Here is a 16,341-nt window from a genome sequence, read left to right on the forward strand (position 1 = left end):
GCTGCACACATGACTGCCACATTTAGAAACAAGTTCTAGAGTGCTTTGTAAGTCAGTATGACCAGCTGACCTGCTACCAAAGCAAAATTAAGCAATCTTACTAAATATTCTGTGTAGCAAGGAGCAGTGATAAGATAACGTTCCAAATTGTGGGTCAGCTTTTTCTCTCTCTTGCCCAGCAATGAAAAATGTAATGACAGTGTTTCCCACAGAAATGAACGTGCTCAGCTGTAATGGTCAGCCCTTCACCAAGTTGGAAGAAGGTGTAGGAAAAAAAGTCGACTTGACTAGAGTTTATCAGCTGTCATAGTTTATTTGCAAGCTGCACATTATGTAGTTCAGAATGGAATTCTGGTATCTTTTATTCCATCATTGCAGCAAATTAACTCCTCAGATGTGAAGTCTTTACAGGCCATAGAAATAATCAAGCGATATTAAAATGGCACAATATAAAGAGCAACCATTGTAAAGTACAGTCCTTTCACTGACATAAACCTACCATAATTTAAAGTCTCTAACACATTATTGTGAAGTTCCCTGACTACGTTGCTTTGCTTAATACAAACTGCCAACTCACCCTCATTGACCTAAAAATCTTTACAGAAATCCCAAAATCGACTATAATAGAGTTTTGTCTTTTATAGATATAGTAATTGTCTATTATTAATTTCTTTCTACCATTATTAATGTTTCTTATGTCTCCATCAGTTCTTGGATTCCAATATCTGTATATTTGAAAAGAAATCATCCAAGGGGCCTTGCACAGTAACACATCAGTACGTTGACTACATACATGCCTGTAACCAGAAAAAATTTATCAAGGGGGGAGAATGAATATATGGGGAGCATCCATCACAGTTTGCTATATTTATAGACCCATTTTCTACTTGAGACTCAAGTGGGACTACATGATAAAAAAGGAATATAATCAAACAGCATGAGAGATCTCTAATGCAATGTAACAAAACTAGGGTTATAAAAATTCAAAAAGTGCAAAAAAGTATCAGGCATGCTGTGTCAAGTACTGCAAAAAGTTGAATCACAAAAAAATGAAAACAATGCTGTAAGATCATGTTGGAATAGCATACCATACACTGTGGCATAGACTGAAGTCCTGTTTTCTATTAGCATTATAAAAATGCTCTCTCAAAGAACTATTTTACATAGTTTGCAGAATTAAAGAAATGTGGGAGCCTTTCTTCCAGTTATTAACACCTGAAGCGGCAAACACAACCTTATTTGCCCCATAAATTTTCTGCAAAGGAAAAAAGAAAGGTCTGTCACTCAGAACAGAGTTTTCAAACCAAGAATGTCTATCACAACACTTGTGGCTAACTGGTCACAGTTCTTACTTTGTTTTGGGGTAAACAAGCTGAGGTTGTGATTTTTTGTACCCGTCAGGAGAAAAAATTAATTTAGTTCTCCAAAAACTCTTGCTCTCTGCTGCAGTTCTATGCTTGAAACTCAGCTATTGTTGGATTATTCATCTCCCTGCCCATTTTGTTATAGGATCAAGTGATTAAACTGATGCCAAATCAGACTCCAAAAATCTGCAACCCTCCCCTGTGAATAAGATTCCTGTAAGGTCACATTAATTAGCAAAGATTTGTGCTCACATACCTCTATGTCTAAGTGCCTTATTATTTGTCTCCTGTCCAGTCAAAAATAGTTGTCCGAGCAACAAAAGTTCTTCAGGACTATTGTGAAACACTGCCTGTCCTCTCTATCTTTTTCTTTGCTTTGTTCACAGTCTGGGGCTGATTTTGCATGCTGAAATTGCCCCTCTGTTGGCACTGGGAATGCCCCAATGCAATTGGGAGTTTTGTACAGCCCCTGGTGCTGCAGCGTGGCTGCCATATTTCTGCCTCAGAGCTGTCCCCAGCAATGACTTTGCTCCATGAATTTCCTGAACTGCAAAGGTTGAGGTCCTTTTGAAATGCCCATTTGTGGCTCCAGAGGCTTCCGCCACCGTGCAAAACTCCTCTGTTGCAGAAATGGGGTCAGTTTTCCCACCTCACTGCTCTGGCCTGCCCTACCAATGGACAGGTGCTGAGAAGTGGTGCCCTCCCCCCCCCCCAGCAGTAAAAAGAAGTGGAGGAAGAACCTTGGCTTTTAGAAAAGAGGGAGAAATCTTGGGCAGAAAAGCTGCGTGTGCAGGCGCTGCGAACCGGAGAGTGGTGATTCTCTCAGATACGGAAGAATTTTAGATTTACATTTTAGATGGAGGGAGTGGAGGACAGCAATCCAGTCACACATGCAAGGATGTTAGACGTGGGGGAGGGGTGATGGCGCCGATTCTCAGTGCATGTTTTGTGTTCACAGTCATGTAAGATCACGAATCACAGAAGAGCTCGTGGTGATTAAGCAGTTTTTATAGGAAAGCCCCAGGTTTGTGGGGAACCATTCGGGGCTTCCTGCACCGTCCTGACTTGAGAGAAGAAAAGAGCGGAGCAGCAATGGGGAACTACAAGCAGGGTCAGAAGCCCCACAGCAGACACACTAAACCATGGAGAGTTTAGAAAGTGTGAAATCAGCCTGGTACAACATGATTTTTACCCCTTCATTACTTAATATCTCCCCCTCTCTCTTTACTTGCAGTCTTTTAAAATCAGCACTCTTCAATTTTGCTTGCTATTCATTCTGTTTTAAGCAACTGCATAGAGAATTTACACTTGGAAAGATTTATGACAGGATTCACACCTTTTTGCTTCAACTCTTTCATTTTCTCATTTACATAGAGAATTTACACTTGAAAGACTTGTATCAGATTTCACACTAAACCCTAGGGCCATTTGGAAGGGCATGGCAAATGATTGATGGGGCACTGGTCCCTTTTGCCCCACAATGGCTACAGACCTGGCTACATATATTCATCTCCCAAATTATCTTTTCTAGTTGGAGTGTTGGGGAGAAAGTTTCAAGTCAACAAATGCCAGAGCCCTTGTGGCTTTCAAACAATTATGAAACTGTTTCAACAAGAAAACATTTAAGATAATATTGTTTTGTGGATCATAACCCCAACAAATTTACAACCACAGGTAAAACTGGATCACAACTACTATGAACATAGCAGACAGGAACTTCAGTGCTCTTCAGAAAACCTGAACAAAATAGATGGAGTTACTATATGTCTCACACAATTTTACTGGTTCAGCCTACCAGATGGCCAGAGGGCAGGACTTACGCTCATTATGAATCTCTGAATGAATGCATGGAAGGAGTTTGTAAAATGTATGAAGAACACCTGAAGAGAATGAATCCCAACAGTCCCTCAATCACCTATGATATTAGCCAGTTATTTGATTTCATTGATGATTTGGCTGATCTCAGCTGCCTTTTTTATTGTGCTGATACTCATACATACCAGCCCTACAATAAAGACTGGATAAAGGAGAAGATCTATGTCTCCTCTACAGATAAGCTCAGCAAGCAAGCAAATAATGATACCACAGTGAAGGAGCTGGGGGGGGGGTGTTGGACAACAGGTGTGTACAGTGTGCTGTAGTGAAAGTTTGTATGATAGTTTTTCTGTTCATTCCTGTTTGTATCTGGGGTTGAGTCCATTACTTAGCCCCTCCCACTCTTAATTTTGTTCTGACTTACTGCAATTTCTCCATTTCTAAAATACTGTTAGGAAAAAAGTGTACAACTCATAAATAAATTAAGAAAATACCTCACTCTTAGGATTACTGAAACTATGTCCTTAACAATAAAAATCCAGATACCCAGATCACCATACAAGTCCATGAACAGTGCATTTATTTCTCTTGTAAAATAGTGAACTTTAAGTATACTCCAATTGATCTTAATGTATACCAACTGTGAAAAAATTCCAGCCCAAATTTTTCTTCCACCAAATGTCATAGATGAGTGAGTAAAAGCCAACAAATGTTTGGCTAAGCAAGATGCAATGTGCACTGCAATATGTAGAAAAAAAGTTCCATAGAAGAAACATGATGAATGTGAGTAAAGATGAAAGTCATCTGCATATTCATACATATACACCCCACACCCCAAATGTTTATACAGTAATTTGAGAGCTTTTGTGTTCTTAAATTCACATCTCAATAGTCATTTCTGCTCTAAAGAAACATGAGAAATTTAAGGCAATTTTTATACGTCTGTCAACTCAGTGATGAGTGACACAAAAGGTACTTTGGAACTGTAATGTAATTTACAGCTACAAAATCCTGTGAAAATTACACAAATAGCTACTTCACAGCCTTTGTCTATACATTAAAAATATGAGTGGGAAGTTTTAATGAATTCTTCTGAAAGAATAAAACTGCTGAATTTATTTCTTTGTGATGTAACCAAATTTAGAAATCATAGTTTTATGCTGTTATTGGCCAGATGATTATCTCAAGCAGACTAAATTATGTGTTACAGTCTGTCCTCTCTGTGGATACTTCATGTGACCAGCCTAACACCAGACAGGGCTGCCCACGAGTATGTGGTACTAGCAATATCCCTCAACTTGTCTGTTTTAGGGGGAAAAACACTAAGTACATTTGCTGTAACAAATGAAATCTCAGAAAGAAAAGACAAACCTTTTATTGTCCTTCAAAGGGGGAAAAACTGTTGGTTATAGAAGAAAAATATACTTCCAGGCTATATTCTTGCTAGTTTTAGAAAGAAAATATAGCAAGCATTCCTAGAAGTAGTTAAATGCAAAAGACAATGTGAAGTTAAGCTTTTCCAGGAGCAGCCTCACACTCATAAAATTACTGACCAGACAGAGACATAATGATCTGATCCAAGGACTCATTTGTGCACAGAAAAAGCTCTAATTGCTTGTTTGAATGGCAGTCCACATTCATTTAACTTGAGGGAGCTAATTTGCCTATAAAAAGGAAAGAATGTGTGGAACAAGGAAAGTGTATGTCAAATCTGGGAAAGTGTACGTCTAATCTCTTGTGCCAGAATCAGACATGTAAGGATGCAATACCTCTCCTGTTGTATTCCATGGCTTTCTTCTCTGGCTGGCCCTTATTCTAAATGAACCAACTTTTAAACAAACAAACACACCTTTTGTGAACTTCCAAACTGCCATTTTCTTACTGCATCTGTCCTCACCATTCTTACTACTTATAATTAGTTTTCATTGGGTTGCAGGTTTGAGCCAATAGCATCATCATAAGGCTTCCAAGATGTGACACAAGGATATGGGATATGTGATATTCTGATATTCTGACCCTCAAAAGTTTATATCCTGGAAATCTTGGTGGTTTTTACTTTGTTGTTAGACTCAAATCATAGTCAGTACTGGCCATCCCCATCCCTAAAACCTTAAGGGCAGCCCCTTGCTACTACTCTGTACAGATTTGTTAGTCAACAGAAGGGATCAAAAATATTATACAATAAATAATGTGTCTCAGTGGGAAACGGACAAACGGACAAGTGCTCACTAGAGTTGTATATTATAGGCAGTACCCAAAGTAGTGAGTTCTATGAGATTCATATACAAACCCAGAAAAATATTGTGGCAAATGATCTATTCATATATGCTGACTATCCCAAGTCATAAATGCTATATACATTTATCTGTGTGGATTTCCCCATTTTATTTACATTAGTTTGATATACTACTGTATTCTACTGTTCTTCTGTTGTCCTCAATGGTCTCCAAACAGCCTATGACTACCATTATTGGAGCAACTCCACCTTGGCTGCTGCCTGGAGAAAGTGGGGAGACACTTTTATGCTCTTCCTCCTGGTCAACATGGGCTAGGCAATTAACCATACTAAGTAGCAAACAGCCAGCCTCTTGGGCAGTTAACCATACTAGACCGCAAATGGCTTGTGCTGCATTTGATTGAGCAGGGGCTGGAACAGTATTCCTGGCTCCAATGGGCACAAATTAAATTAGTAATAATTTACAAATGCATTTTCCAATGTGTATAAGACAATCCAGGAACCAAATGAGAGCTGTAACATTCTAACAATGCACAGACTAGTTGTGCATGGATGCTGCCATAGAATCAAATTTTTATATTCTACGTGCAAGACAACTTCTTTATAACAATGAATGCATTTATTGTAAATATATCCTTCTTTCTCAGCTTTCCAACCAAATAGATACTCAAAACAATGTACAAAAAGCTTAAACACTAATTAAAAAATTAAAAAAACAATGCTACTACAACCAAACCAGTGGGGAGATATTGCAAAAACAAATGCCATTTTAAAATATAAGTATGAGCAACCTTTTCATGAAGGAAGATTTTAATGTTTATGGTATCACGTTCTTTTAATTATTCATGTCTTTGTTTATACAGCTTAAGTCACTTTATAACCTGAAGCAACTGCCTAGAAGCTGAAACCATTGCTCTAGTCTTGAGATTTTGAATTCCACTGTTTCTACTAAACAGTTCTCAATCAATGTTCATACAGAAAGTCTTTAAACATTCATTTGATGATCCTGATTATCATGGTTTGCATTTATTGTCTTCTTATCCAAAATAACTGCTGCTAGGAAAGCTTAATGGAGCACCTTAAAGGCTGACCATTCTATTTAAACTATTAAGGTTTGGAAATATGAACAGCCATGCTGGAACAGATCAAAGTTCTTCTTTTCTAACATCAGTGGTACCACATACACAGCCTTATATCTTCTCCACAGTGAGGTGGAAGTATATCTAACCATCTAGAGAGATTGCCAAAGTTTGATGGGTCTTATCACCAAATATTTTAACAGTACCATCTGTGAACTGGTCTTCCCACAACTATCAATAAGTTTATGTATCTCCTGATGATCATGGGACCAAAAAAAATATTGGGATATTTGATTAACATAGCTGAGTTTTCCCCAGTCATTGAAGTGGGTGCAGTAAATTGGGTGCAGTAAATAAATCTCCCAACAAATATGTTGCAAAAAGTAACACATTTATTCAAGTTGATTCTTTGGACAGTCAGGTTGCAGTTGAAAGGGGAAAAAAAGAGGAACCTTATCTAAGGAGTACTTTTCAATGTCACAAGAGGCCGGCTAATCCAGCATCATGTGTATGGAAGTATGACTCATGATTTCTACAGCAGAGAACTACAGAGGTGTGTATAAATATTATTTCCTTGAATAGGATGTCCCTCTCTTTTTCTTAACCTGAGAGCTGCCCTTTGACCTCTTTCAGTCCCTCAGGGAAAGTACCAATAGAATCCAGGGGAATTCCCCACTGGTTTTCACAAACCAAGATGGGCATAGGTCCAAGAAGCAAGTGGTTGGTCTGACAGCTTTCAAGACCCTGACCACTTCATCTTGGGAATAACAATCAAAATGGTCCAATATAGGACCTGAAAATGGCCAGGGGGCCTCCTGTCCATTTACCGCATCGAATCTGACAGAAGATTCTGATGGAGTGACAGGATCTCATCCACAAAAAAGATCACAAATGCCTCATGTCTAAAGGCTGAATTACTACCATCTTGGGATCTCTCTGATAGGTCAATAAATTGCTGAATTGCCCTAAATAATTGTGCCAGGTGAGAGCTTGTGGATGCGATGTTAGCTACTAAATAATCTCTCTTTGCAACTTTTGCCACCATCTCATAGATTTTTATAAGTGCTTAATAAGATGTTCCTACCACTTCTCTCTAGCCGTTTTAGCTCCTGTCATCTCTTCTCCAGGTATTTGGTATGGCAGCAAAGTTTGGTATGTTTGGTATGGCAGCAAAGAGGGCAGGTTGGGACAGATCTCATTGACGCCTGTTGAAAGCCAACTGTTCCAGTCCTCATGCAATGAACCAATGGGTGCCATTAGATCCTGCAGAATATTCCAGAGACTAATTGGATCAATAAGTCCTCATAGCCAAGCAAAAATCAGCTCACTGCCCATACCCTTCTCAGTGTCCCACACCACACCTACACATTCAAGGCCTGGCATTTCTGGACCAGGAAGCATCCTGAAAGAGAAAACCTCCTGCATCAGCATTGCCACTTCCATTCCCCAACCCTCTGTCCGAGATTGATGAAGGACAGAGAAATCTGAGGGGAAAGTTCCTTCAGGGTGACAGTTTCACTGTCCCTCACTCAGATCTCAATCACACGTTGCCAGGTCTACCTTATGCTCCACAGTAAAATCCTTATTATTAATTGTCTTATTATTAATGAACCTGGCATTGCACATTACCAATGTTGGAGAAAGGTAGAGCTTCCTAGTCTCACTGCTGGAATGCCTGCTAGAGTTCAGTGCACAGAAAAGTGGTTAACACACTTTTTCTTAACCTGATTAAAAGGGTAAGTTCTTAACACACTGATTAAAAAGGGTAAGAGGTAAATGTCTATTAGGAACTACAGTTAGGGTAGGAAAGAGGGAAAGATAGCATCTTGCTAGATAGGAAGAGTCTCTACAACTAACTTCCGAGAAGAAGTAGAATATTAGATTCGAGTGTATCAGGATGGACAAGAGGTGACACAAAAGGACAGAACTGTTACTAACTTTGCAGACCTCTCTAACTGACCACATGCCCACCCCTGCTGTGTTTTCTAAGTTCCTTTGCACACTAGACATTACTGCATCCAACAGTGTCTTGCAATGGACCAAAGATTAAAAGAAGTCTGAGCCTATCCATATCTTCACGCTCTTCTCCAATTGCATCTTCTCACACCATTATACTTATTTTGGGATTCCTATTTCCCCCCATACAAATTCCTTCCCTCTGCCTGAAATAATTTGTTCTATTTGATTCTTCACTCAGTCTAATCTCATGAGCTATCTTTCAGTTATCCTTTCAGTTTTTTTGTTGTCCTGCCACCTAGAAATCACAGGCTTCAACCTACACATAGGCATACATCACAAGGGGGCTCAGGGGTTCACATCCACTTTTAAACACATAGCACCTTTCCTGTCACATGCAACACTCCCCACCAGGTATCAGGATTACACTGCAAAGTCTCTGTTTTTATATAAGTTCAGTAGTCCCTGACATCCCCCAGAGTTTTCTGTAGTTCCTGGCATCTCACTGATGTACATCCAGTCAATTGATGGTTCTCCAGGTTCTTACAAGGACCCTTAGGAGGTCTCAGCATAATTAGCCTCCCTGTGGTCTACCTACTACACCCTTTGATAGTTTTTTTTTCTAGCCCAGGCATGCCTACAGGCCCTGCAGTTGACACCAGTAGGCTATCATCTCCAAGTGAACTCCCTTAGGTTGCTTCAGCATTGGTCTTTTCTGAGTGCCTCTCACCAGTACTGCTCCAGCACCAAGTTCCTCAGGCTACTCAAGAATCAACCTCTCCTGCACACCTCTCCTTGACACTGCTCTCAGTAGCGAGCAGTCCTCCATGCTGCTCTCACTGACACTATCACTATCTGCACTGTGCTCACTAGCATTATTGATGGTATTCTTCTCACTAGCCAGAGGATTCAGCCAGCTCCACTGGATCTTACAGTCTTTCAGCCATGGACTTTGATCCACAGCCAGGTTCATTCTAATGCAGTGTGCTTCCTCTGCCTCCTTCTCGAGCCCTCTCCACCTCTTTGGTGATTGCCATGTTCCATTCTTATCCAAATGGGTTCGGGAGTTTGTCCTCAGCTTTTGCCTTCCCTCACCTTTGAGCCAATGTTGGATACCATTCAGTTCACCTGCTAATCCAAGAGGCCAGCTTTGCCAAAAATTTCTGCAAGGCTAATAGCTGAATAGCCGAATTTCTAGGCTTCTGATTAAAAATTGAATGGCACTCTTACTTTCACAGCCTGCTCCAGCACCATACTGACTTTGAAATGCATGCATGTGGAAATCCGGACGGCAGTATTGTTGTTGTTTTCTCCTCTCTGGTTTCCATGGAAATTAGCTTGTCTTGAGCACCTTAATGCTGAACTATTAATGCTGAAACAAAATGATGACTATCTGGGTTGCAGTTTATTGACAAACTTTATAGTCATGGTATTTCCAAATAAGTTTTTTTAATGGAAATATTGATTAATTAGCTGGATTAAAAATTATGAAGATAAATATGCACATTTCATTATTGCGTCATCAGTCTGAAATGTATCACTGAAAAAAGTGACAACTGTCCTTCTCAACCTGTACAGGGTTATAATAGCTCATATACATCTGACATTCTAACAAATGTCCCATATTAAATGTCAAGTGAAATTTCTTGACTGACAAGGAAAATAAAATGCCTCTTTTCACTTGCAAAATACTTGAGAAATACATTAAAAGCAAGAAAATGAGCAGTTGTTATGACCAGTGATATGAGTGCAAGAACTGAGCATGAATCACTTCTAGCTGCAAAATAATATCTTGTTTCTTTAAACAATTTCCAGTATTATACACCTTAGCAGTATTTTCAGGCTGGGACTGGGGTTACCATGATATGGTTGCTGTATTCTTTCCTGAAGGATAACAACCCAATCTATGGGGAAGGCAGAGGCAAAATGGTTTATGCCAGCAGATTTGCCCTCTCCATGGCACTTACCTCAGTGAAGGAGCAAAACTGCTAATGGGTGGATGCTGCTGGACTGCAGGACCCCCACATGTGGTGCTTGGCTCCATGTCAGCATTCCTGTGCCATGCTGGCCCCATTGCTGCAGAAAGGATAGGCCGGAGAAATTCCTGGGGATGGAGCCAACTGTAGCCAGCTTCTACCTAGTCTTTAGAACGGGGAATGCTGTCTCCCAGGCCTTGCAGTTATGCTACCCAAAAGTGTGACGTAACTCCATTCAACCCATATGGAGTGTTTTTAGGCAGCCGGAGGAGGGGTTCTTTTTTGCTGCACCCCTGCATCACTTAAAAGCCTTCTAGAGGCAGTGTGGGGTGGCCTAGCGAAGCTGCAGCAGCCTTTGGATTGGGCTGCTCATCTCAGAAGGTATTTCTTTCCCTCTACATTGGAACTTCCTATGGGATTTCTCAGGGTGAACATCTTCATGAACATAAGTCCTCTAGGAGCAAATGAGAACTCAAACCCTTGTCTGGCTAGACCCAGTCTCACATGCTAACCATTATGCCACAACAGCTCTTCTGGGATAAAGCAAATTAAACTTCAGTTTGGCACAGGGAAGACCAAGATGATAGAAATGGGACTTAGTACCTAGAAAACTGCCTGATTGTCAAATATTGATGCTTCCTTAAAGAACTAGCAAGCATGTTACTACACAGAAGACAATTTGTGGTGCCATAATCAGGTGAGGGTGCTGGCACACCACTGCGACTCAACTTCCTCCCAGTTGTTACAACACAGACCCTTGGTTGGTGGGTGGGCCAGTATTTAGGAGCAGTGCTCCTACCTATTCTGCCAACCATGTAGGATAGCCTAGGAATGCAAGGCCAAGATGGAATGCCATCCTCTGCACTGACTCAGTGTCACCCATGAGGACAGAAACCTGCCTGTACTAGCCCCCACTAACATCAACTTGCAAAACCACTTGTCTCACCCCTTTTCTGAAGAGATTAGGAAAAGGCAATGCCTTTCAGAATTTCCTTCATTCTATTCCTTATTGCTTGTCTTGGCATTCTGCAAACATTACCTGATTAGATGGCATAGTATACTGTCCAAATCCTCTCAAATCCTGTCCTCTTCCTCACTGTGACAAACTGCACAGGATTGTCAAAAGACCAAAACAAATTACCTAACCTTTTTTAGAGAGTTTATGAGGCACCAAAATCTGTGCTTATATATCAGTGCCAGAACATAATTGGAGGATCCATGGTACAACATTCTTATTAAAGCCAAACTAATCTGGATCAGTTCTTGTAAGGGAGACATCCTGGAGAATGCTATGTTTGCTGTGTTATGCTTGGTAATGGAGGTAAGGTGGAACATAAATGTAATTCTGTACAATATAGTAATTTATTTGTGTGATATTGACACATAGTTCAGGCAGATTGCAATCACAATAGTAAACATCTTGCCCTTCTCCCCTGTTTTCCCAGTATGGCTACAAAGCACATTTTCTCACAAATAACTTTCACCACAGAATATTCAATACATCACTGACAGGAAGTGTTCACTTTGGATTGATATGCAGAACCTCTCAATTATTCTTATGAGTTCTATCCTGGCTTTTTAAATTTATTTTGGAAGTTCCTTAGGCTTGCTACCTGGTAAACAACAAGTGCTTTCTGTCAGATTCCTGCTGTCAGAATTCCTAACATATACATTACTGGATGATAGATTACTCCAGATTTAGTCTGGAACATCTACTGTACTCATGGGAGAAATTTGGTGGACTTTTATAGATTAGAATGTTCCATCTCAGACAAACTGGTACCTCCTTAACCCTGAATGTTCACAAAGCATACAAGTTTGTGTGACTTTCTTCAGCAATCCATGATTGTTCAAGTGACTTGCTTCATATTGTCAGTATTATTATTAGATGGATTTTTGAGTCTCCACACACATTAAGTCATATTAGCACATACAGGTTATTAAATAATTAGTTAGAACAATCACCTTATATTTACTTAGAAGAAATCTGATTTAATGTGGTGATTTGGGAGGGACCCATCCTTTAGAGGCAGGTTTGTTTCTGTTGTGGTAGTCTCTGGTATAATTTAACATGGTTCCACAGCAGCACCTAGTGGTCACAGAGGAACACAGCATCTCAGTCTGCTGTTCAGAAATTCCAAATGGTGGCTTTTCTTCTGCCCCTCCCCACCAACCCAAGCCTTCTCACTAGTTGTGAGCTATTTGAAGCTATAATTAAGTAAGAGAAATGATGCTGACCTAGCATAGCATGAATACTGCTAGGAAGTTAGTGCTACCAAACTTATAACATGCCATGATGTGGTCAGAGGGAAAAGAACAAGAATGTCTGTTTCATAGTATGAGCTAAACTGCAAACATTTGGCAAATTTGGGTGATGAAAAAAAATCACTGTTAAAAAAACATGAAGTTCAAATTACTAAACAGCACTGGGACAATTGACTATCCAAGATTAGGTTTGATGATGGAACTCCCAAGAACTACAGTAAAAAAATAAAGAACAAATGCAGTCTTGACCAAAATACTGAAATTTAGATTTTTTGTTGTTGATTTTTATGGGGTGGCCCATTTTATGTACCCCACATTACAATTGATACATAAATGGCCGCTATTTTTTTGAGATATAAGTTCATATCCTGCAGAGATACACCTTTCTTTTTAGAATGATTGCATTTTATTTAGTTCTCAAAGTATGTTACAGATTCTAACATGTGCATCTCAGGACAAAGATTGCACTGGGATTTTTTTACCTCCCCCCCCCCACCCCGAAAAACAACATCAACATATTTCTAATGATGTTATGGAAAGATTCAATCATTCCATTGCACAATTAATGGAACACACATGATATACATATGCTTGGATGCTTCCACTTGGCCAACAGTAAACCATTCTGGCTGATCTTTTGCTGCACATTGTATTATTTAATGTTCTTGCATAAAATATCCAAATGAATCCAGGAAAGGCCCACCCAGTTGCCTCCCTTTTGCAAAATGCATCAAGAAATCTTTACAGCATTGTCCCTGAAGCACAACCAATTACCACTACCAGTTTTCTTTTTGTCAACAGAAAGTCCCCCCATAACTCATTAAGTTTACATTTTTCATTGAGTTTACAAAGGGATGGGAAAGAACCACTACCTTCAAGAACTATTTCATATCATGAACTTTCTTTTAGTGGACTTAAAAATGCTTAATGCTTAAAAAATTATGCTGGTCACAAATTCACCTGTCTCTTGATACACTGCACTGTACAATCCTACAATGAAATTCAGGGATATACCTGGTAGGATAAGCTATAGTGCTTGTGGTTCATTTATTTTCTCTGTTTTATTGTTACAAATGCCTTTAATGACATTTCAGTATTCATTGTAATGCCTTGAGTGCTTTTGAACATTGAATTTAATCTTTTTTACTTGCCAAGCATTTGAATCCTACTGGCAAGAATTCCAAAAGCAATTGATGTTTTTGAATTGGTTTCAAATGTTCTTCTCTATTTTTTTCCATGCTTAAAGGAAGGAAAATAAGAAAGAGGAAGCCCTTCTTCAAGAAGGATCATACTACTAGCAAGAGCTGAAAAATGAATGACATGAAGAATAGACTTAAAAAAAATTCTATGCTGGGCAAAGTATATATCATTTTTCTGTATCTTTTTGCAGTTGCCTGAAAAGGAGAAACTTAAGAAGGTGATGCATTCCATCTGGTAGGGCTGCTAACTCTGATTCAGAAGACTCCTTGAAGAATGCAAAAGGTGCCTGGGGAAGCTCAATAGGAATGTGATGTCATATAGTCTGTTTTCTAAAGCTACCATTTCCTCCAGGTTAAATGACCTCTGTTTGGAGATCTATTATTATTCCAGGAGAACTCCAGCTTCCTGTCTTTCTAGAGGTGCTAAATTTATACATCTCATTTATAGAACAGAGGATCCCTACCAAGATAACTGCTGTCTCTCACAGGCAAAAATTTGGGCTGCATAAATCCAGCATGCCCAGGAGAAGTCCCAATGGACTGGAGGAGGACTAATATTATCCCAATCTTCAAAAAGGGGAAAAAAGTAGAACCCTAATAATTACCATCCAATAAGCTTGACGTCAATACCAGGGAAGATTCTGGAGCAGATCATTAGACCGACAGTCTGCCAGCACTTAGAAGGGAATACAGTGATCACAAAAAAGTCAGCATGGGTTCTGAAAAACACATCATGCCAGCCAATCTTATCTCCCTTTTTTTGATAGAGTAACAAGCTCGGTAGATGAAGAGTATGCTGTGGATGTAGCATACCTTGATTTTAGTAAAGCTTTTGACAAGGTGCCTCATAATATTCTCACAAGTAAGCAAGTGAAATGGGGACTAGACAATGCTACTATTAGATGGATTTGTAATTGGTTGACTGATCAAACTCAAAGGGTGCTCATTAATGGCCATGTTTATCCTGAAAAGAAGTGACTAGTGAGGTGCCACAGAGTTCCGTCCTGGGCCCAGTGTTATTCAATATTTTTATCCACTACTTGGATGATGGAATAGAGGGCATGCTAATCAAATTTGCAGATGACACCAAATTAGGAGGCTTATCTTATATCCCAGAGGACTTAGGCCATTTCTGCACAGCCAATTACACCGTTGTGGCGTCGGTGTTATTGGCAGCACTGCAGCCATGGAGCATTTGCATGGGAGGGTGCTGCGTGGACAGGTAGCACATCAGCTGAACCACAGCGCTTCGTATGGTTGAACTTTGCAAACGGCATCCTTTTTTCCCTGTGTAGACATCACAGGCATTCAGTGCCAGGATTGGCTACCATTGTGAATGCAGGTTCTGTGGCATCGATTACTGGCAGGTGCTTCGCAGGACACCGGCTGTGGAGCGCCGTTGTTGAAAAGACTCACTCTTTGAGCAATTTTCAAATAAACTGTTGTGGGGCTGCTGGAGCGTTGCTATATTGCTGCAGCTGCATTTCTGCAGTGGCAGCCATGCAAACACTCTGCCCATAATGCTATTTTTACTATTTTTTTACCGGCTTTTTTGGCCCATGCGGAAATGGCCAGAGTCAGAATTCAAAACGACCTGGACAGATTAGAGAAATGAATTTCAACAGAGATAAATGTAAGATACTATACTTAGGCAGAAAAAAATGAAATTAACAAATATAGTATGGGTGACACCTGTCTTGACAACACTACATGTGAAAGGGATCTGGGAGTCTTAGCAGACCATAAACTAAACATGAGTCAGCAGTGTGATGGGTGGCCAAGAAAGCCAATGTGATTTTGGGCTGTATCAATATGAGTATAGTGTCAAGATCGAGGAATGCAATTGTACTTATCTATCCCGCATTGGTTAGATCTCACCTGGAATATTCTGTACTGTTCTGGGCACCACAATTCAAGAAGAATATTGACAAGCTGAAACAGGTCCAGAGGAGGGCAACAAAGATGGTAAAAGGTCTGGAGTCCATGCCCTATGAAGAGAGCCTTAGGGAGCCAGGGATGTTTAGTCTGGAGAAGCTAAGGTTAAGGGGAGACATGATCGCTATGCTTAAATATTTGAAGGGATGCCATGTTGAAGAGGAAACAAACTTATTTTCTGCTGCTTCAGAGACTAGGACATAGAGTAATGGATTCAAGGTGCAGGAAAAGAGATTCCACCTAAATATTAGGAAGAACTCCCTGACTGTCAGGGCTGTTCGACCGTGGAATTCACTGCCTCGGAGAGCTGTGGAGTCTCCTTCTTCGGAGGTCTTTAAACAGAGACGGGATGAACATATGTCAGAAGTGCTTTGTTTGTTCCTGCATTGCAGGGGGTTGGACTTGATGGCCCTTGGGGACTCTTCCAACTCTATGATTCTATTATTCTACCGCCATTCCTTTTTGATCACCAATCTTTTTCTATTAAGTTTGTCAAACAATTTCCCTTTCTTCCAC

At 40.0% G+C, this 16,341-nt stretch overlaps 2 protein-coding genes across 7 annotated transcripts in view; one reads left to right on the forward strand and one right to left on the reverse strand.

Annotated features, from left to right (window-relative positions):
* LRRC4C (leucine rich repeat containing 4C) overlaps positions 1-16,341 on the reverse strand; it is a 1,058,673-nt gene that overhangs the window by 1,025,859 nt on the left and 16,473 nt on the right. The gene's annotated exons all lie outside the window — the stretch shown is intronic.
* On the forward strand, positions 3,117-3,441 carry LOC125425881 (enhancer of rudimentary homolog). The gene is given in 2 exon segments (XM_048483633.1): positions 3,117-3,401; positions 3,404-3,441. Coding segments are annotated over 2 exon segments (312 nt in total). The 5' UTR covers positions 3,117-3,127.

This window comes from Sphaerodactylus townsendi, linkage group LG02 (assembly GCF_021028975.2).
Source record: "Sphaerodactylus townsendi isolate TG3544 linkage group LG02, MPM_Stown_v2.3, whole genome shotgun sequence".
Taxonomy (NCBI): domain Eukaryota; kingdom Metazoa; phylum Chordata; class Lepidosauria; order Squamata; family Sphaerodactylidae; genus Sphaerodactylus; species Sphaerodactylus townsendi.